This window comes from Pseudorasbora parva, chromosome 11 (assembly GCF_024679245.1).
Source record: "Pseudorasbora parva isolate DD20220531a chromosome 11, ASM2467924v1, whole genome shotgun sequence".
NCBI lineage: Eukaryota > Metazoa > Chordata > Actinopteri > Cypriniformes > Gobionidae > Pseudorasbora > Pseudorasbora parva.
In genome coordinates this window covers 23,646,586-23,665,974 of record NC_090182.1, presented here as the reverse complement: position 1 = coordinate 23,665,974, position 19,389 = coordinate 23,646,586, and the positions used below count along the sequence as shown (strand labels likewise).

Here is a 19,389-nt window from a genome sequence, read left to right as displayed (position 1 = left end):
ATGTTCGAAAGAATGTGAACGTCTGAAAGCTCCACCATTTATTGCTAGCAAGCAAACTAGGATTTGAGCAACACAGTCCTGAGAAGAACCGTGAAAATGACAAAGTCTTTAGTCATCCTCATTCTCCCCGTGAGTCAATAAGCACACTACTGAGAGAACAGAGTGAAAAAATGTAAAACATGTTGTGGGTAACAGGTCTGACCTATTGCTTCACAAGTCATTTCTCAAGACTAACAACTTTATTGCCATTTAAGTTTATGCCCTTTCCTGTACGCCTATTCATTAAGGATTTTTTTTTTTTTTTGCAAATACAAAATAAAAAAACATTTGTAATATTTGTTTAAAAAGAAAAAAAATGTAATATTTTTAATCACTGTTACTGTGCATTTTAATTTTTGGGGGGAGAACCACCTAAAATTAGTAAATGATTCCTATTTTTCCAATTCTTGCATTTTTCCTTTCCACGAATGATTATAGTTTTGTGTGATAATTATTTTTACCTTTCATTTGGATCAACAACAACACTTTTGGGCTGAGATAGGTCTCTCAAGACAGTCTTTTCATTCCTCCCATCTGTGTCCATTCTGTGTATCGTTCCTTTATCTGCATTGCTCCAGAGGACTGAGTTTTCAATCCAGTTCACAGCCAGACCAGTGATTCTTTTCCCTGATGAGAGAAGCTTCTGAAAGAATAAACAAAAGGCTTTGAACAGGCTCCAAACAATCACTGATGACATTCAAAATGTATATACTGTATCCATCATTTAAACTGTATGAGTAAAAAATGTATTAAACTAACAATAATGGGTCTTCAGTAGTACCTGTCTGCCTGTTCCATCTAGTCCTGCCCTGTTGATTTGTCCTGAATGTTTGTCAGCCCAAAACATTGTCCCCTCACTTAAATGGAAGTCCAACAAGATAGACCTTCCCACCCTAGATACGATCCTTCTCTGGTCCCCACCATTAAGGTTCATCCTCTGGATGCCATTTCCAAGGCCAAGTAATAGGTAAGGCTCAGGATCTTTAAAGACACAAATACAACAAGCTCTGACAAACCTAATCAAAATGATACAAACTGAATGTAGTGAATGATTTCTAATTGGATCCTTATTTGAAGTTAACAACCATTTTAACAAGTGTACATTTCATTTTCTGTTTAAAACTTTCTTCAAATCAATCTGATTAAATCCAATCTTAAAGTGCCCCATTTTAGAATATTCTTTCATACAGTGTATAATGTAGCTGTTTCCCAGAATAAAAAATTGATTCTGAACCTTTTGAGTTTTGTGGTTTATTGTGTATGTAAACTCACGTTATTACTGTCTAACTTAAATACTTCTAGTCAGCTGTGGGCCACTATTACCTAAAACTGCACTGCTGATGTTGAAGAATTACAGCTGCAACATTTCATAATGTACTTCAAAATAAGTAGTGTATCACTGAGAAACGTCCCGCACAAGTCATCCTTGTGATGGAGGTTCGGGTTGAATAACTAACGTAAGTTCTTCCAATTGTTTCATCATCGGACTCACGCTCTGATTGATATGGTAAAATCGACGTCATCGTCACTGTCTATACAATTTGTACAATCGCTGAGCTTTAGGAAGCCTCCGGAGCTGAAGTTCAGTTATGGTAAGGGATATTTAGCTTCCGAAACACGTGTGATAGACCAATCACAACAGACTGTGCCATCTGGCCAATCAGAGCAGAGAGGCTCGCAGAAAGTAGGGATTTAGAGAGACTGATCCATTGAGTCTGAGAATCATTGAACCGGTGATGTAATGCAATGTTTATTATGAAAAAATGCTACTGTATTTTTACCTTTAATGCAGGTAGACCTGTTGTGGGAGACCTCCAAAACAAAACTAGGAGGATTTAAAATAGCATAATAGTGGCACTTTAAATTAAACTGCATGGCCACGAATAATATATTTAGGATACAATATCAAATTATAGTTGACTAATAAGAAATAATTTGGCCATCAAGGTAAAACATGATTTTAAAATGTTTATTTTTCCTGGAACACCGTTTCTATCAGCCAGCCAATCACAGACCTCTGATTTTGGGGGTGGGATAAGAGGGTGAGGTCAAATTGGTTGGTAAGAAATGATGGTCCAGAAACAATAAACCTTGTAGACTTGGGGTGCTTCTCATTTTTTATTTGTGCATCCTTGTTTCCTTTCATCATGTCTTAGCTCCACCCCGTATAGGCAGCACTAATCAGTGTTGGGGAAATGTATGCATTAAAATATGTTACTCCCTTACTAACTAACTCTGTTAGTTACTTTTTAAGAAAAGTAGTGTGTTACTTTTGCTCACCTGGCCTGGACTTGTAGCTTCTTTGAGTTTTGGGCAAATGTAATTAATAATTTAATTATTCCAAAATTTAAATAATAACTCTCAGACTTAAAAGTAGAGTAGGTAAGAATGATCTAAAAAACTTTTGTCCAAATTCGTTTAAACTTTCTTTATATGTAAATACATAATTAAAATGTAAGTATTTTGAAAAAGAGAATATAAAAATCGAGTGACTCTAGACGTTTAAATCTGCAATAAAAACCGCTCATTATTCGCTCAGGACGAAACAAGTGATTGGCTTGGGCGACTGTCACTCTCTATCGCTAAAATTCATAGTGCTGGGTTTTGCAGTCAGCGAAGGCAAACAAGGCAAAAAAGGAAGACAGTACAAGAAAAAGCAATGCACAAGAAGTCTTTGGACAAGCAAAGAAATTAAACACAAGTAAATATCGGCGTGGCTTTCCAACGATGGGAACTGAGGGACCTCAAGGGGCTGAAAAACGACTCATTGCTAGCTGTATTTCTGCTGGACAGGTAATCTTTCATGTTGATTATACATTTTTTTGGTTAATGTTTTCATGAAGCATGTATCACTAGCACATGAAGCTGCCTAATATAGCTAACATAACATTATCATAAAGTTACAATGTTATACACTTAGCCATTAGTAGAGATGATAAATACTCAATATGCTTAGCTCAAGTTGATCGCTGTCGTGTTGAATTTCGTAAAATATTACTTTAGATAACAAAATGCATGTGTAAAAGCTAGTACACCACATCCAGGAACTTTTTTTTAGAACTAAGTTAGAATTAGCTACTACTAATCAACAATGCTTTCATCATAAAAACTCTTACATTATGAATCTTACACGAAATTAATCTTCATCACAGTATAACTGATGTTATTGGAAAAACATGTAATAATGCTACCCGTTTTTAGCTTTGCCTTATATATATAACTAGCTCATAACCTAATCAAACAGAAATATATTTTAAACTTTACCAGTATCAGTATTCTAGCTTGATAGTGAGTACTAAAAGACATCTTATTGGTTTATATTCATACTGATGAAGTTGGGTTTTTTATTTCATGTGATTCTGATATGATGTGACTCTGCTCGTCTCAGGTCAATAATGCGTCTTCCTAGGCTAGCGTCTTCCAGCTGAGCAGCCAGCGTAGGGCGTTCTGGGGGCGTGGCTTTGGAAAGAGCCCAGAAGGGAGAAGGTGGGGTGAATGGAAATAATATGTTCTCATGAGAAGTCTACAGACACTCAATTTCATGAGAAGTCTACAGACACTCAATTTTTATACATTCTTTTTCAGAGTACTTACATTTTAATTATGTATTGATATATAAACAAAGTTTAAACAAATTTGGAAAAAAAAAGTTGTTTAACCAATTCCTACCTTTAAGGGGGGGGGGGGGGGGGGTGAAACACTCAGTTTCAGTCAATCTCATGTCAATCTTGAGTACCTATAGAGTAGTATTGCATCCTTCATATCTCTGAAAGTCTTTAGTTTTATTATATTTATAAAAGAAATATAGGCTGTACCGAGTCTTTCCGAAAAAAATGAGCGCCTGGAGGCGTATCGTGTGGGCGGAGCTAAAGAATGACGATCGCGCACAAAGCGGTGATGTCCTCAAGCGTGGAGAAGAAAACGCTACTCTAAATCAGATTCAACTAATACAGATATGATCCAGAATCAGATCCGGAAGATGAAATAAATTGAACAGGAGAAACAGCAACAGCAGGACGTCCGTCTCTGTGGTATGGACTGTATTTAGTGGCTTGTCAACATTTGTGTGTCTTTACTCGCAGTTTTTGGTTTATAGACTATTGTATTCGACTAAACATTAGCAGTAGCAAGCAAAACGGTTTTGCACGTTAGACTAGTGTAACGTTATACATAGAACAACAATGAAGTAACTGTTAGCGTATTTGAATGACGAAGCACGCTTTGTGAGAACCTCCCCTAGTTTTATTTTGGGTGGTTTTATAGACTGACACCTATAGTGGTCTGCTAAACAAATGTATTTAAACACACACCATAGATCGCATGCTCCATTGATAAATTAACTAACGTTATACACGATCGTGTTGTTTACTGATGTTTACAACGATGGCCAACAACACAGACATTTGAAGCAGTTTTACTCACCGCACACAACCGTGAACCTTTATTGTTGGGACCGCTCTATCAAAAACACACTTCTTTGGTAACTGTTGATATCGTGAAGCCCTGTGACAGCAGTGACCGTGGAGATCCACTTTTGCGATACAACTGAAGCGTGATGTTGTGTCACTTCCTGTAATTTCTGCGTTCAAATCGGTTCAAATGCAGCGCTGCCTTCCCGGAATGCTGTGCTGAAGTCGTTTGATGTCACCCATAGGAATAAAGTGGAGCACGGCGCCACAGAAGTGTTGCTCAGACCAGTTTATGGGCGTGCATTTCCTCTCTTGCTCTAGTCGCGCGCGCACCCTTCTGGGAGAAGAGCCCGTACGGCCCATACAAGGACCTTCCGCTCAATCAACGTCAAGCTGAACCATACTCGAAAAAAAACTCTCTGAAACTTGTGAGAAACCGGAAGGAGTATTTTTTGACACAGAAATACTCCATCAAACGCCCAACATTAGTTTTTGAAACTTTGTCTATGTTTAGGATGGGAATCCAAGTCTTTAAAGGTCCTATTCTTCGCGTTTTCGAAGCTTTGATTATGTTTACAGTGTGCAATATAACATGAGTTCATGTTTCACGTGTAAAAAAACAGTATTTTTCACACAATTTACTTATCTGTACAGCGCTGTTTCCTCTGTCCTAAAAACAGCCTGATGATTTTCTTGTTCTATGAAGTCACTCCTTCAGAAATAAGTAAGGAGTGCAAGCTTAGCGCACTTTGCCTGGGGAGATGCAAGCTCTTCTCCACGTGGGAGAGCAACAAGACCACGCCCCCTTTTTGCTCTTGTGGGCGGAGGGTTAGTCAACAAACGGTTCTAGTGAAGTCATTACATGCACTTCCTGCTGTAGTTCGCTGTAGGTTTTGAAAGGGAACTTCTGTTAAATAAAATATCTCTCTTGGCATTGAACTTTGAGCTTTATAATTTTACAGGTATTATTTATGCTCTAACAGCAACATTACACACACTAACTAAAGTTTGAGAGATGGAATCGCGAAGAACGGGACCTTAACAGTGTAAAAAGCTCAGTATGCATGAAACAGCATTTCAACATCCCCCCCCCCCCCCCCTTAAGGAAAATGCAAATTCACACATGTACAATAGAGGATGCCGCTAATACAAATCTTCCAGCTGTGCTGCCATTTTGGACAATGGAAAAATAGGATGTAGCAAAAGAAAGTTTAACAATTACACAAATTTTGAATCAAAATCATAATAATATATATAAAATATATATTATAATAATATATTTATAATAATAATATATATATTATATATTTATATGTTTACAATAATAATAATATCAAATAAAATATATATTATTATTACATTTACATTTAATCATTTAGCAGACGCTTTTATCCAAAGCGACTTACTAAAAAGGGGAGAGCAATAGAAGCAACGAAACAAACCAGGCCAACAACCTGTAAGAGCTGTAAGAAGTCTCAAATAATTAGCACAGTACACATTTTTTTATAGCCATCTAATAATAATAATAATAATAATAATAATAATTATTATTATTATTATTATTATTATTATTATTATTATTAAATATATTTATATTAAAGGCCATTTTCTCAATATTTAGATTTTTTTGCACCCTCAGATTCCAGATTTTCAAATAGTTGCATCTTGGCCAAATATTCAATATTTAGCTTTTTGGATTATGTATGAAACTAAAAAATATATTTATCAAATATATATTTATATTAAATAATATATTTCAGCATAAATTCAATTTTTATCAAAGGATTGAAGGAAGGATTAAATATATAATATGGTCTCACATATTCTCACATAATCTGATTTGTAAAGATGAAAAAAGTTTTATTTTCTATTTAAAAATATAAAATAAGGAAGGTGCAAGAAATAAGCTCATAGTTATGAGGAAGAACATTTTATGTTGATTGTATTGTTATTGGCTGTATTCACTAAATAAAATGAAATATAGCTTTAACAGGAAACCTCCCTGAAACCTTATGGTGTGACCCTTAAATGAAGCTGTTTGATAAATGAGGCCTGTCAAATAAACAAATACATTCTTTCTTGGGTCATAAAATTGCTAATTATTTTCTCTTTATTCCCTACCCGTAGTAGCACCTATAATGTCATTCAGAATGTGAATTAAATGTTGCTTTGTGGCAGGTCTTTTCATGCTTTAATGGGGAGAGGTTCACACATCTATCTCACAGATGCCTGCAGAAATCAAGCGACTGTAACCTAGCAACACACACCATAGTGGAGGCCTTCGAAGTTGTTTGAGTGGATTACACAAACCCACAGCCATGTTGCTAGGATATGAGATAAATAACGGAAAAAAGTTTCAATAGCCAGTAATTTAACGTTTATTTGAGTATATTAAAGCAAATATATTCTGATGTTAATCAAAACTTTAGCTTTTTTAAAATGGGGTTTTCTTTATATCAAGCATGATTTGATAGCTTACAGTATGCCTAAATATGAATCATGAAGGGAGGGTAAAGTCATTTTCTCACTGCAGCAAAAATCTGGGCAATGAGTCCAAAAACACTCCTGATTTAGTGTTTCTTAAAAAGTTTTTATTTTTTATATATAAAATTTCATCTTTTCATAGCATGTAATGGCCATTTAATGGCCTAGTTCACCCACAAAAATTACACGTGAACATATACTCATCCTCATGTCATTCAGTCATGTATGACTTTCTTTCTTGTGTGGAACAAAAGTGTTTATGGAGCATTTTTTTTCTCCATACAATGAAAATAGCTTGTGACAACGATTAAAGTGCCATAAAAAGTGCTTCGCTTTATTTCAATCTTCTGATACTACTTGATAGTTTAAAAATATTCCCCCTCTGTGTACAACAGGAAAAGTTGCAAAAATAAAAAGTACAGTGTATTACAGATAATATGAAATAAAAGCTCACTCAAGTAGTATACACTTTTAAAAAGTACATTTTGTAATTAAGGGCAATTTGTAGTTAAAGAACATTTTAAATTATTGTATTATATACATTTTTGTCAAACTTTAAAGTACCCATATTTTGATGTGTTGACTAAAATACTAAAGTACACACCATTATTAAAGAACTTTAACTGTGTTAAATCTGTTTTATTATTAACGCATGTAAATGTATTTGGCAGTACAAATAATGTACAGTAAACTAATTGAATATAAATTGAAACTATAATACATTAATTTTGTATTTTATTGCAAATAACATGCAATTAAGCGTCTGAATTGCACTTAAATATATTCTTTTTAAAGTAATTAGTTTTTAATAATAAGTAAAGTACCAGTATAATGCATAACTTATTTCATAATACACACTTCAACAGCACTTACCCACACAGCTGAAGTTCCCAGCAGCCCAGCGTCGTCCACCCCAGCATAATGCTCCCTCAGCAGGGCCTGAAGCTCTGGCTGGGCCCATACTCACCGTCCAGAACCACAAGAGAAAGGTGACCGCTAATGTCCCCCAGAACATAATCCTATCTCAGTTTCTACAGGGCTCTCCTTTTAGGTGTTTCCTCGATCACTGCGCCAAACCATGCAGCCGTAACCCCCACACATCTTACACACACAGCCAACCAGCTTCAACTAAATGGACGAAAAGACTCCAAAATGTGCATCTATATCCCAGAGGTGTCTTTTTTGCACAGATCCGAGTCCTGTAGTGTGGCCAGGTTTGTGTCAGGCACACACATACACACAGAGCCTCAATCTCAGTCCTCCTGCTCTCTAGCTGTTTTGGAAGCAAAGTATGAAATTCCTGACAGTCCCATGGTAAATTTGACACATGGGGAGACCAGCAAGGGCTCAGAAGAGGGTTTTCCCTGATGTAAGACTCTGAGCCTGAACTCAAGCAAGACAAAAACTGCAACTTAAAAGAATGACACAAGTCACACTGAGTTCACCTCCTGGCCTTTCTCAGTCCAAGCATGTGATTTCGTAGGAGTGGACACCTTTTTGTGCTGCTCATGAGTAATGGGATCTCTCTCTCTCTCTCTCTCTCTCACACACACACACACACACACACACACACACACACACACACACACACACACACACACACACACACACACACACACACACACACACACACACACACACACACACACACACACACACACACACACACACACACACACACACACACCATTAAACTAATGTGTTGTTGTGTCTGCATAGCCTCTGTCTTGCCCCCACAGTGAAGAATCACACACAGGGATTGGCGATGGGGGAGGAGCTTGTAAATGCCGGTACACGCAATCTTATTATAGGAATAACTATCATATTGTTACAGGAATTAGAGACATTGCTCTGGGAAAAATGTGGCAGGTACAGGGACAACAGATGCTCTGTTTTTCTACTTAAGCAGGACAGGAAATGCAGCACAATGTCCTCTCTGATACACACTTGCTGGACGTCACGCCGGACATAATTCACTAACTAATTGAAATGACATTTAAACTTGATAGAGGTTGACTATTGCTCAAAAATATATTTGTGATTACTTAACTAGAGATCAATATTAATGAATTCACATACCTTTGTTTTGGGTTTTTTGCAAGTACCATATGCGCATCAAGACTGCATTTATTTGGTCAAAAATAAAAAAAACTGTAATACTGTGAAAAATTATTACAAATAAGATAACTTTTCTATTTTAAAATAATTTGTTTCTGTGATGGCAAGTTTTCTGCATCATTACTCAGTCTTCAGTGTCACACGATGAACAAATCATTCTCAAGGAACATGTCTTAAGTGGGATACCTTTTCAGGATTTATAAATTATTTAAAAAAAAATTTTTTGATGCATATAACTTGAAATAGACTATTTTTTGTAACAAAGTTAATAAATGTAATGCCATTTTTGAAAAGTTTTTAAAAAATGTTAGTGATCCACATTTTTTTAATGGTAGTGCACATGACAGTTGTGTGAATATGGTATTCAGTAAATTGTGCAAATAATTAAATTTAAAAAAAATGGTTATATCAATTATAATGTGTCAACAAGGGAATAGACCTCCAATTCAAAATAAATCACACACGAAACACTATGAGGGGTCATTCTGTTATATGTAAACATTCACTAGATGATCTTTGTTCACTGTTCTTTTTGAATGATTGCATCGTCTTGCTGTTTTATGTTCTTGCCTGACAAATTGACCATATTTAACGTGACTATATTGAACCTGAGATTGAAAACAGTGCCGCATTGAAAACAGTTGTGCTGTGTCCTTTGAGAATGTTCCCTGATACTAATTTCATGCTAATGGAACAAAGAATACGGATATTTCAATGACATGGCACACATGCAGATATACAACACATAGATTACACAAACAGAGCACATAAATATCCTATTAAAAACTTGTAAAGACAGAGAGGATGAAACGTATAAAGAGACAAAAACATTTAGAGAGGGCAGGAACATCAAATGCACCTGTTGCATTCAGAGGAATGCATGATAATTTAAACTCACACACATCGGCTTGACTTTATATATGACCCCTGTAACAAAGAAAGTGTCTATTTCTGCTTGATTTTAACCTTATCTGACACACTTGAGATACTAGCCATTTTAAATGTAAAACTGAAAAAAGAGATGCTGTTAACCGATTGTAAATTTGGCATACTTTACTTTTCACTGCCATTCATCAACTGCATTTACATAATACCAAAAAAGGCATACGGTTTCTAATAAGCAACATAACGTACAGTTTAGGCAGTAAAAATGTTTAATAATATTTATCATGAATCTATATAACACTATTTCATCATATGTTCGCATACACATATATGTACACTGCATTCCATAAAAAGAAATACAGAATTGTGTGTGAAAGAATATGGCTTTTAAAAATGGGAAATGAGACAGAAAATACAATGTGGAGTCAAAATAAGTCTTGTAAGGCAATGAGTTTGACAGCACATCAAGAGCTAATCTTTTAAAACCGATGTTGCCACAGCTTGTGTGTGCGAAGGATAACGCACAAAGCCGATATGCCATACATTAGCACAGGTACTCGGATCTAGAGCTGTCACTCTTGTACGTCATCTGAGAGTCAATGCTTGAACGTGAGCACAGGAGCATCCTCTCTGACTCCTGAGTCTGCCTCCGTGCCCACAAATCGTTCGTCTGCCCGTTCAGAGTCCTTTGCTTCATGGTGAGCGTCTCGAACTTTACGTACGTCTCTTTTGAAAGGTCATCGTCTGGTCCACTGTTCCTGCTACTGTTTCCTTTACAGTAAAGACACAAGATCTTGTAAAGCAGCACCACAATGAGAGGCACCGCAACGGCGCACGCGATCCCACTGGCGATCATCAGAACTTTGTTCTGCCTATCGTCTCCACCGTTATCCAGAGTACTGAAATCCACACATTGCTCTTTCCCAGACACCGAACCCTTAGTAACCAAGCACACCGTGTACATCTGGTTAGGCATCAGGTACTCCAAGAGCAGCTTACCTTGACCAACTTCCGCATCGACCGACTCCTTATCGTCTTTCGCATCATATGGAAAGTAGACCACTGTTAGAGGCGCGTCGCTTGGCAAACCATCAGCGGTCCATAATAGGACTGCAGTGTCACTTGTCTCCTCCACTATCTCAATGTCTTTGATTTCTGAAGCTTTCTTTTTGAACTTGTCACTCATCATTAAACCTTTGCCACCCTTGCTTTGCTGGACTTTAGCTGGTTTGTCTCCAGCAGGTGGGGACCTCTGAACTCCTTCGTCTGGTCTCAGGCTCTTCCTGGTTTGCAGCGTTGGCATTGAGGTCATGGCAGCTCTGGTTGTGAGCACGGGGTCTAAGGAAGTATACAATGCCATCCTGGTCCCCACAAAAGGAGTCCCGGATTGACCATCGGGCAGCTTGGTTATGTTTATCGGTGGGGACTGTGTCGTGCCCTGCACCCCATCCACAGAGAGGGTGATGGATGCCTCGGCATTCCCTGCGACATTCTTGGCCTTGCAGAGGTAATCGCCTGCATCCTTAAACACGATACTGTGCAAACTGAGGACGGACCAATGAACCCCCTCACCTGGAGATTGCTGCACAACTACAGAGACATGAAATGGTGAGTAACGACCTGTCCTGAACAGTGAAAAAGGTGAAAGGATTCTTTATATATTGCTATAACTAAGTAGGTTTACACTAGAGATGAACTGATATTGCTATTCTGCCTTTATGAAAGCAATATGTTAAACAGAGATGTAAATCTAATGAAATACATATACTAAAAAGTCGGGTCAGACATATTTTTCCATGCTTTTGAAATATATATTATATGGAGCCCCACACATGACATGCAGGTAAAAACTAGTAGGCTAAATCATGCAGAAGATTTACTATTTCGTTCCCTCGATTTATAAATCGTTTGCACGTTTTACTAATTTGTTCCCTCGATTTGCTAAATCGTGTGCACAATTTATATATTGAGGGAATGAATTAGTAAAGCGTGCGCACGGTTTATAAATTGAGGGAACAAAATTGTAAATCGTGCACACGATTTACTTTTTTTTCTTGCATTTCATGTGCGAGGCTCTGTAATATTATGATTAAAAAAAATGCTTTATTTGCATTATTAGGGATGAACTAATATTAAAATTCTGCCAGCAATTGTTTTTATGTTATGGCCAATAAATATTGATGCATAATTAATTAATCAATATATTAAAATGTAAAAAATAATAGTTATATAATATATAATATTAATTTTAGGCATGCAGTGAAATATAACATTTTGGCCTATATGCCGATAATTATTTTCACTCCTTACTCATATTAAAATAAATTATACTAATGAATATAAGGAACACACAATTATAATCTACAGTATGAAAACTGTATATTCATTTTGAGATTTGCAAAAGATTACATTTAACAGTGTTTTAAAGATACACTTTAAGTTAAATGTAAAAACAGAAAATGAGCATGAATAATTTAATTCCAAAACAAAACCCACCAACAATATCTAATATCATACAGTCCTAGTTAACAAGCACTTTAAAAGTTACATTTCAGACTAACACAATGATTTATTGTAAACACATTTCATGTAAACACATTAGTTTGACTGTAATTTTACTAGTCTGACTTTGTTCAGCATGTATACATGTTAATTAGTCTACAATTGGCACTCAGTCAAAGACAGACGTTAGTGACATTATTAAAGTCCCTGAAATATTTCAGTTAAGTTTGATGTCATTTTTACTTGGACAGGCAGGCGAAGACGGGGACTCAACTACACAAAATGAGCTATGGTTCAATTATAAATGCACACGATAACATATTGTGAGGCTTCATACCCTTGTTGTTGACTGCGGATCCATCAGCTCTGGTCCAGTGAAGGGTGGGGGTAGGTAAACCAGTGGCGTCACACCGCAGAAGCACATTGCTGCCTAGTGATGAAGTGATCTTAGTGGCCGAAGTCATAACTGAGGGCTTGAGGCACTGATCCAGTTCAGCCCGCTGGAACAGAACACCAGCCAAGTTCTCCGGTCCACTGCATGTTAGAAACTGATCCATCAACACCACAGGTATGCTGCTCATCTTAGACAACTCAATGAGCTTGGAAATTCGACAGTCACAGTACCAGGGATTGTCCTGCAGACCTGCAAATGTTAACATATTTACTTAGAATATTTGTTATTTTACAAATGTTTTGAAAGAAGTCGCTTGTGCTCACCAAGTCTGCATTTATTTCATAAAAAACAATTTTGTGAAATTTTTGTTTAATACTTTTGCGTAATCTATCTATCTATCTATCTATCTATCTATCTATCTATCTATCTATCTATCTATCTATCTATCTATCTATCTATCTATCTATCTATCTATCTATCTATCTATCTATCTATCTATCTATCTATCTATCTATCTATCTATCTATCTATCTATCTATCTGTCTGTCTATCTGTCTACCTGTCTGTCTATCTGTCTGTCTGTCTATAGTCAGGTTCCCATGGAAATTCATAAACTGATAAACTAATAAACTCCTATACTAAAACAGCAGTTTATTGCCATCTAATATTAAAGTGGTAAAACTTGCTGTAAATTCTAAAGCCAGGATGTCTTGTCTAGTTCGCACACATAAATCAGGCGTTGGACATTTACACCACAGTCCACCCATAATTCTGTCTATGGCAGGATGAAGATCAGTTGACTGTAAACAAGGAATTAGACGGTCCACTGATGCAACTCAACAGCTGGATGGTGGCAACTGCTAATATCTTGATGATACAGGGTAATGCCCAGTCACATTGTGCTTTTGTACTCATCTTAACACTTGTATGGCACCCAGTGAAAGTACAGTTGCAGTATCACACAAGCAAAAATGCTGTTGTACACTTGTGTCTAAGACCAAACCAGTCATGCTGATATCCAGACACACCAAAATGATTGAGACTGTGATTTTGCTTTTATACAGTTCAATAATAAAATATATATATATTAATTAACTTACATTTAAAACACAGTTCTGCCAATTATGAAAACGACATCTGCAAATGGACTGCATTTATATAGCGCTTTTATCCAAAGCGCTTTACATTTTTGCCTCACATTCACCCATTCATACACCGACGGCGATGTCAGCCATGTAAGGCTCATCCAGCTCATCGGGAGCAGCTGGGGTTAGGTGTCTTGCTCATGGACACTTCGACACTTGGTCAGGTGGAACCGGGGATTGAACCACCAACCTTTCGGTTTGTAGACAATCTACATGAACCACTGAGCCACTGCCGCCCCGTCAGCTCCAACCAAAGCACTATAGTAGCATTTTTGAATAAACCAGTTGATTGGATAATTCAATGACTCACTCATTAAGAGGAATCCTAAATTCGGAACAGCTTACTTACTAGCAGTTTCAGTCATATAAAGAGATTGCATAAATGCTAAGAATAGTAGTCTATACAGTAAGCTGTTCTAAATTCGCTTATTTCATTATTGCTGAGTAAATGATTTATTAACTCATAAGGACAGTCACTTCCTGAACAGTTAGCGACAATGTAACTAACAGTGTAACTTTCTGTACTTTACAATGGTCCTGTCCCAAATGGCACCCTAAACACTCACGGTCTTCCTACGAGTCTGCACTTTTGTGATGTAACGATGGGGAAGAAGTCTGCTGCGGAGCCAGCTTCGGTGTGAAATCAGCAAAAGTGTGCATCGAGGGCACATATTGCCCACAACGTTGGCACTCGCGAGCAACCTTCTGAATCCTAAAATGACAAATGGGACATCCTACAGTCTGATGGACTTAACGGACACACGCACACGGCAGCCATTGTAAGTCCACAAGATTGAAAGTGCATATGAAGTGTGCCATTTGGGACAGGGCCAATGTAAACTGCAGGGGGACACTTTCAGAGGACACGGAAATATCCTCTACTTCAAGATGGCTGGAAATTGTACATTGATCCATGTAGATCAGCCAACCATGATCAGTGTTGTTGTAGCCTAAATCTCTAAATGAAAACTTCGACAAAACTTTCACTCTCACATCATATATCATATCATATATCATATCATATCATATCATATCATATCATATCATATCATATCATATCATATCATATCATATCATATCATATCAAATATCATATCATATCATATCACTTTAGCAGTTGTTGTAGTTCTACAACAACTGCTAAAGTATAATTTCACCAAGTGCCACACAAGAGTACGCTTACTTTTTTTATCCAGTAGGTCATACACAAATAAATCAATGAAATTGTTAACTTTCTTTTCGGCTGGAATCTGTTCTTTAAATGTCACCGAGCAAACACATGAATCATCCTCTTCTCAGATGAGCTCTACAAAGAAACTTAAATCTTAGCCTCAGACACAGTTGGAAGTCCCATTAGAAGATTAGCTTGTACTTAACTTGGGAGAGCCCATGAAGACACAGGCTAGATTTACAGTAGATATTTAAAGATCACACGGAATTCTATATTTAATTGTACAATTCAATTATATTCATATTTATTTATGCACTATAGCCTGAATGTATATTAAATGCAATTAGTTGAACTTGATACTAAGTAAAGTTGAAATTCAGAATTTCAAATATATTAACTTTAAATGTAATTTTATAAATAAATACACTTTTTAAACATAAAGAAACAGTCAAAAAATACTCTTTAAGTACACTTACTGTAAGTGCCCTTTTATTTAATTAATATTATATTACCTGCAAGTTTTTAAAAAATATTACTAATTTGTATTTGTTGAAAACTGTTAATTCCTAATCAAATGAAATAGTGCATGTTCAACATCATTTCGCATATTCAAGATGTGTAATCATCATTTTTACCTACCAAGAACAATCTTTTGAGAAGCATTGGCACTAGGCAGAATGCCTGAAAATGGAGGCCAGATGTCCACCAGGTCAGAGGGTAGGGTAGTTAGCTTGTTACTAGAAATATCTAGGTAGGTAATGTTAACCAGGTAAGGTGCTGCCTCCACAGGGACACTAGTCAAGCGGTTGTTGTGCAGGTCCAAGGTCCTCAGGCTGGGCATCTCTCTCAGAGACTCCCAGGGAAAGGTAGCGATCATGTTCCCATCCAGCCGTAACTCATGAAGAACTTTCAGATTGTAGAAACTGCCAGAATCCACAGAGGTGATTGAATTGTAGGTTATCCACAGGTAGCGCAACTCTGACAGGTAGTAGAAGGCCTCAGTGGGCACTCGACGCACAGCTGTCTTCTCCACCCGCAGCTTCACCGTGTCCACGGGGACGTTGACTGGAATATCTGACATGTCAGGGTCATTGCATAGAACAGACCTGTGGCAGATTTTTAGAGCAGAGATTAATTATTTCGACCAATATGAGCCTATGCTGTGTGGTGTTATCATTGTGGGTTTTATTAGCCTAGTGTATGAGGAATAGTCTCTTAAAGAACATGAAAGTAAAATTCAAATAATTATTTTACATGTATAACTTATGTTTACACTGGTCTGATTCTGTTATACTGTTTACAAAACATTTTGATTATTCAAAATGGTTTCCTGTATTGTGTGCTAACACTCTCAGGCTAAGCTCTTAAGATAAACACAAGCTAATACCCTGCGATAGTTAAAATATATATATTTTAAGTGGATGATGTTTGAAATCACACATATGTGAATAATTACTGTAATAATATAATAAATCTATACGTTTTACAAATTAGACTGTAATGAAATTACAAATTTAAATCCTTCAAAATCCAAAACAAATATTATTAGAACAAAGTAGCCAACAAATAAAACATTTAATTTAGCAAATGCTTCAGATAGCCTACATTAGGAAATAATCTGTCAACACAAGATTAACTGCTAATAATTAATTAATTAATTAATTTATTTATTGATTTATTTATTTATTTATGTATGTCTACTTTATACTTTTATTTAAAGGTAATATACTTTTCTTTATTTAAGAATTTATATGATGGGTAAATTATGCCTTTTGCAACGGTATAAAAAAGTTGAGATTTTATTCAATTGTTTTTATGAACTTTTTAAAGTAAAAAAATTGTCTCCTTACCGGCTGCCAGTGCCATCGCTGCGTCCGTGGTACACACAGGTGCACTGGGAAGGACAGAAAGGCTGTGCCACACTCCAGCAGCCCAGCAGAACCTGGACCACCAGCAGACGATACATCCTTCAGTCAGATGAACCAGCACGGACACACGCACTCACACACATCAGATCCCACTCGACCATCAGTCAACAAAAAGCCCCTTATGAATCCTCGAGGAGAATGAATAAAAGCAAGAAAAGTGCATTTCCGCGTGCATCCTATTTAGCATGCTAACAGGTAAGAGGGGCGCGGGACTATAGTTGGGAGGTGCGCGCGCCGAGAGAAAGAGGATTTCTCAAGGCTGAGTAGGTCACTAAAGTTGAACAGTGTGGGATGGGAAGTGTGTACGAGTTTATTTGTGTGTGTGGGTGTGTGACTGTGCTCGAGGAGGAGGATAAGCCCTGAAGGCACACGATAATCGGCTAACGACAAGAAGGTTCTCTCGTTCTCATCACGTGACCGCTCGCTCCAGATACTTTTCCATCCTGCGCCTCCTGTTTGTATGAGGCTGATTTTGGCTTCCTCCACCTCCCTCGCCTCGCGTGCATTGAGGGTAGATGACACCTGTGTGTAAGCTGAAGTACAGGTCATGATTTACTAAGAGTAGACCAGAGACCAGGTGACAGACAGGCCAAACTGTTCTTTCTGAGTTCAGAGATATATGACAGGAGCGGCTAGGCCGGGCTGCCATCTTTTGAGAATTGAGGGATCGTTTTTCTCAGAGAAAAACTCAAGTGTTTTAAACTAGCCTACAGGAAACCCTGTCAGCATGGTACATTATTATTAAAGGAAGGTTAATTGAACAAATCTCTTAAATCAATGACTCACTCATAAAGACTCACTTTCATTACTGGATGAATTAGTGTTTTTGAATTGTACAAGTAGGCCTAAAGCAGTTTTTAAAATAATTAGGCTACTTTTAATGGGGGGGAAATGCATATGCAATATGTAATGCATGGCTTTTCTAAGACATGTGACATTGTTTTTTCCCCATATATTTTGTTTAAGAAGCTTAGGCTATCCGCAAAATAAATTATCCTTCAGCACATTATCCTGGTCCTCTTTTTTATTTGCTTAACCAACCAAATAACACAAATATAAACAATAATTTCTGAACACGTAGATACAACAATGAAATACAACAATGGATGACAGCATAAATAAAAACAAAGGAAGACAGTGAAGATACACATTTTGAATCAAGTTACACTCAATAGATTGTCATAGGCCTACAATTTTACAAATTGGACCTTTGTTACAAATTATTTTTACTCATAATTAGGCTTAATGGTTGAAATCACAAGGAAAAATTATTTAATTTGGGTACTGTTAAGGAAAATGTACATTTATGAATAACATTTTGCCAATAAAATAAAAACATTTTGTGACTCTCACGTAACCTCAGAAAATATTTAGCGAATAACATATAGGCCTAATGACTATCTAACAATGTATGAATAAAAAGTTCATTTATCACCTGCTTTTGGGAAGAAACAGATGTCCCTTTTAGTTTCAATTTGTCAAAACAAGATTTTTGCAACCCTTGAGGATGGATAGAAAGTATGCATAATTAGAAACATCATTGTGAAACATGTCCCTCCTTATGTTGTAGCAACATCTGATTTGCATGCATTTACCTTAATCTAAATCATTTCTTGGTGTTTTTTTTTTAGTTTCCTTTTCATCGATAAATTCTGTTTAAAAACGTTTTATATTTTTTTGCATTTTTGTTTTTGTTTTAGTAAAACTTTATATTTAAATTTTAATAGGTTGATTTGTAAATATATTACATGTATATGTTTTTATGTTAATGAATATAGAACACTGTAAAAATTATTTATTGAACATAATGTTTGACATATTATCAACAGCTGTGGAAGCATATGGTTGAGGCCTTTATCAAGTTTGCGTAGCCTGCCTCCGTGTGGTTTAACTGAGAATAACAGACCTGTAGAAATACTACCATTCCAAAGTTTGGGGTATGATTTTTAGTTAAAAAATTTATATTATTAAGCAATTCAGCATTGATCAAAAGTGACAGTAAAGACTTTAACAAAATAATTATAAGTTAAATAAATGCTGTTCTTTTGAACTTTAAATAAAGCATCCTAAACAAAAAAATATTATTGCTTCCACAAAATATTAAGCAACACAACGGTTTTCAACATTGATAATTAAAAAGCACATTACAATGATTTCTGAAACAAAGACTGGAATAATGTTTTTTTTTGGGGGGGGGGGGGGGGGTATTTTTGTTGCAAGTACATATATAATCAAATCACATGCAGTATTGTAATCTGAAACTACATGCCACATGCAACTTTAAAAAGTGCAATTGTTTATTTTTTTCAATAGT

General features: G+C 36.4%; 2 protein-coding genes across 2 annotated transcripts in view; both read right to left on the bottom strand.

The window, feature by feature from the left end:
* The window catches only part of egf (epidermal growth factor), a 34,538-nt gene extending 29,893 nt beyond the window's left edge, over positions 1-4,645 (bottom strand). Inside the window, exons 1-3 of the mRNA XM_067456546.1 lie at positions 4,462-4,645; positions 821-1,020; positions 501-682 (exon numbers count right to left, since the gene is read on the bottom strand). Coding sequence (XP_067312647.1) covers positions 501-682; positions 821-973 — 335 coding nt within the window. The 5' untranslated portion in view covers positions 974-1,020; positions 4,462-4,645. The remainder of the gene's footprint in view (positions 1-500; positions 683-820; positions 1,021-4,461) is intronic.
* Positions 4,646-10,202: 5,557 nt separating this feature from the next.
* Positions 10,203-19,342, bottom strand: lrit3a (info leucine-rich repeat, immunoglobulin-like and transmembrane domains 3a). The gene is made up of 4 exons (XM_067457444.1): positions 16,998-19,342; positions 15,787-16,253; positions 12,775-13,080; positions 10,203-11,525 (listed from the first exon to the last, which is right to left on the bottom strand). Exons 1-4 carry the CDS (start codon positions 17,111-17,113, stop codon positions 10,480-10,482), a joined length of 1,935 nt encoding a protein of 644 aa, XP_067313545.1. The 5' UTR covers positions 17,114-19,342; the 3' UTR covers positions 10,203-10,479.
* Between the last annotated feature and the right edge of the window lie 47 nt (positions 19,343-19,389).

Excerpts from the sequence above, each read along its gene's own strand:
- lrit3a (XM_067457444.1), bottom strand. The coding sequence starts at position 17,113 with ATGTATCGTCTGCTGGTGGTCCAGGTTCTGCTGGGCTGCTGGAGTGTG. Across the intron at positions 16,254-16,997 it reads AGCGATGGCACTGGCAGCCG|GTCTGTTCTATGCAATGACC; the intron begins GTAAGGAGACAA and ends AATCTGCCACAG. Across the intron at positions 11,526-12,774 it reads ATCCGCAGTCAACAACAAGG|TTGTGCAGCAATCTCCAGGT; the intron begins GTATGAAGCCTC and ends ATGTCTCTGTAG.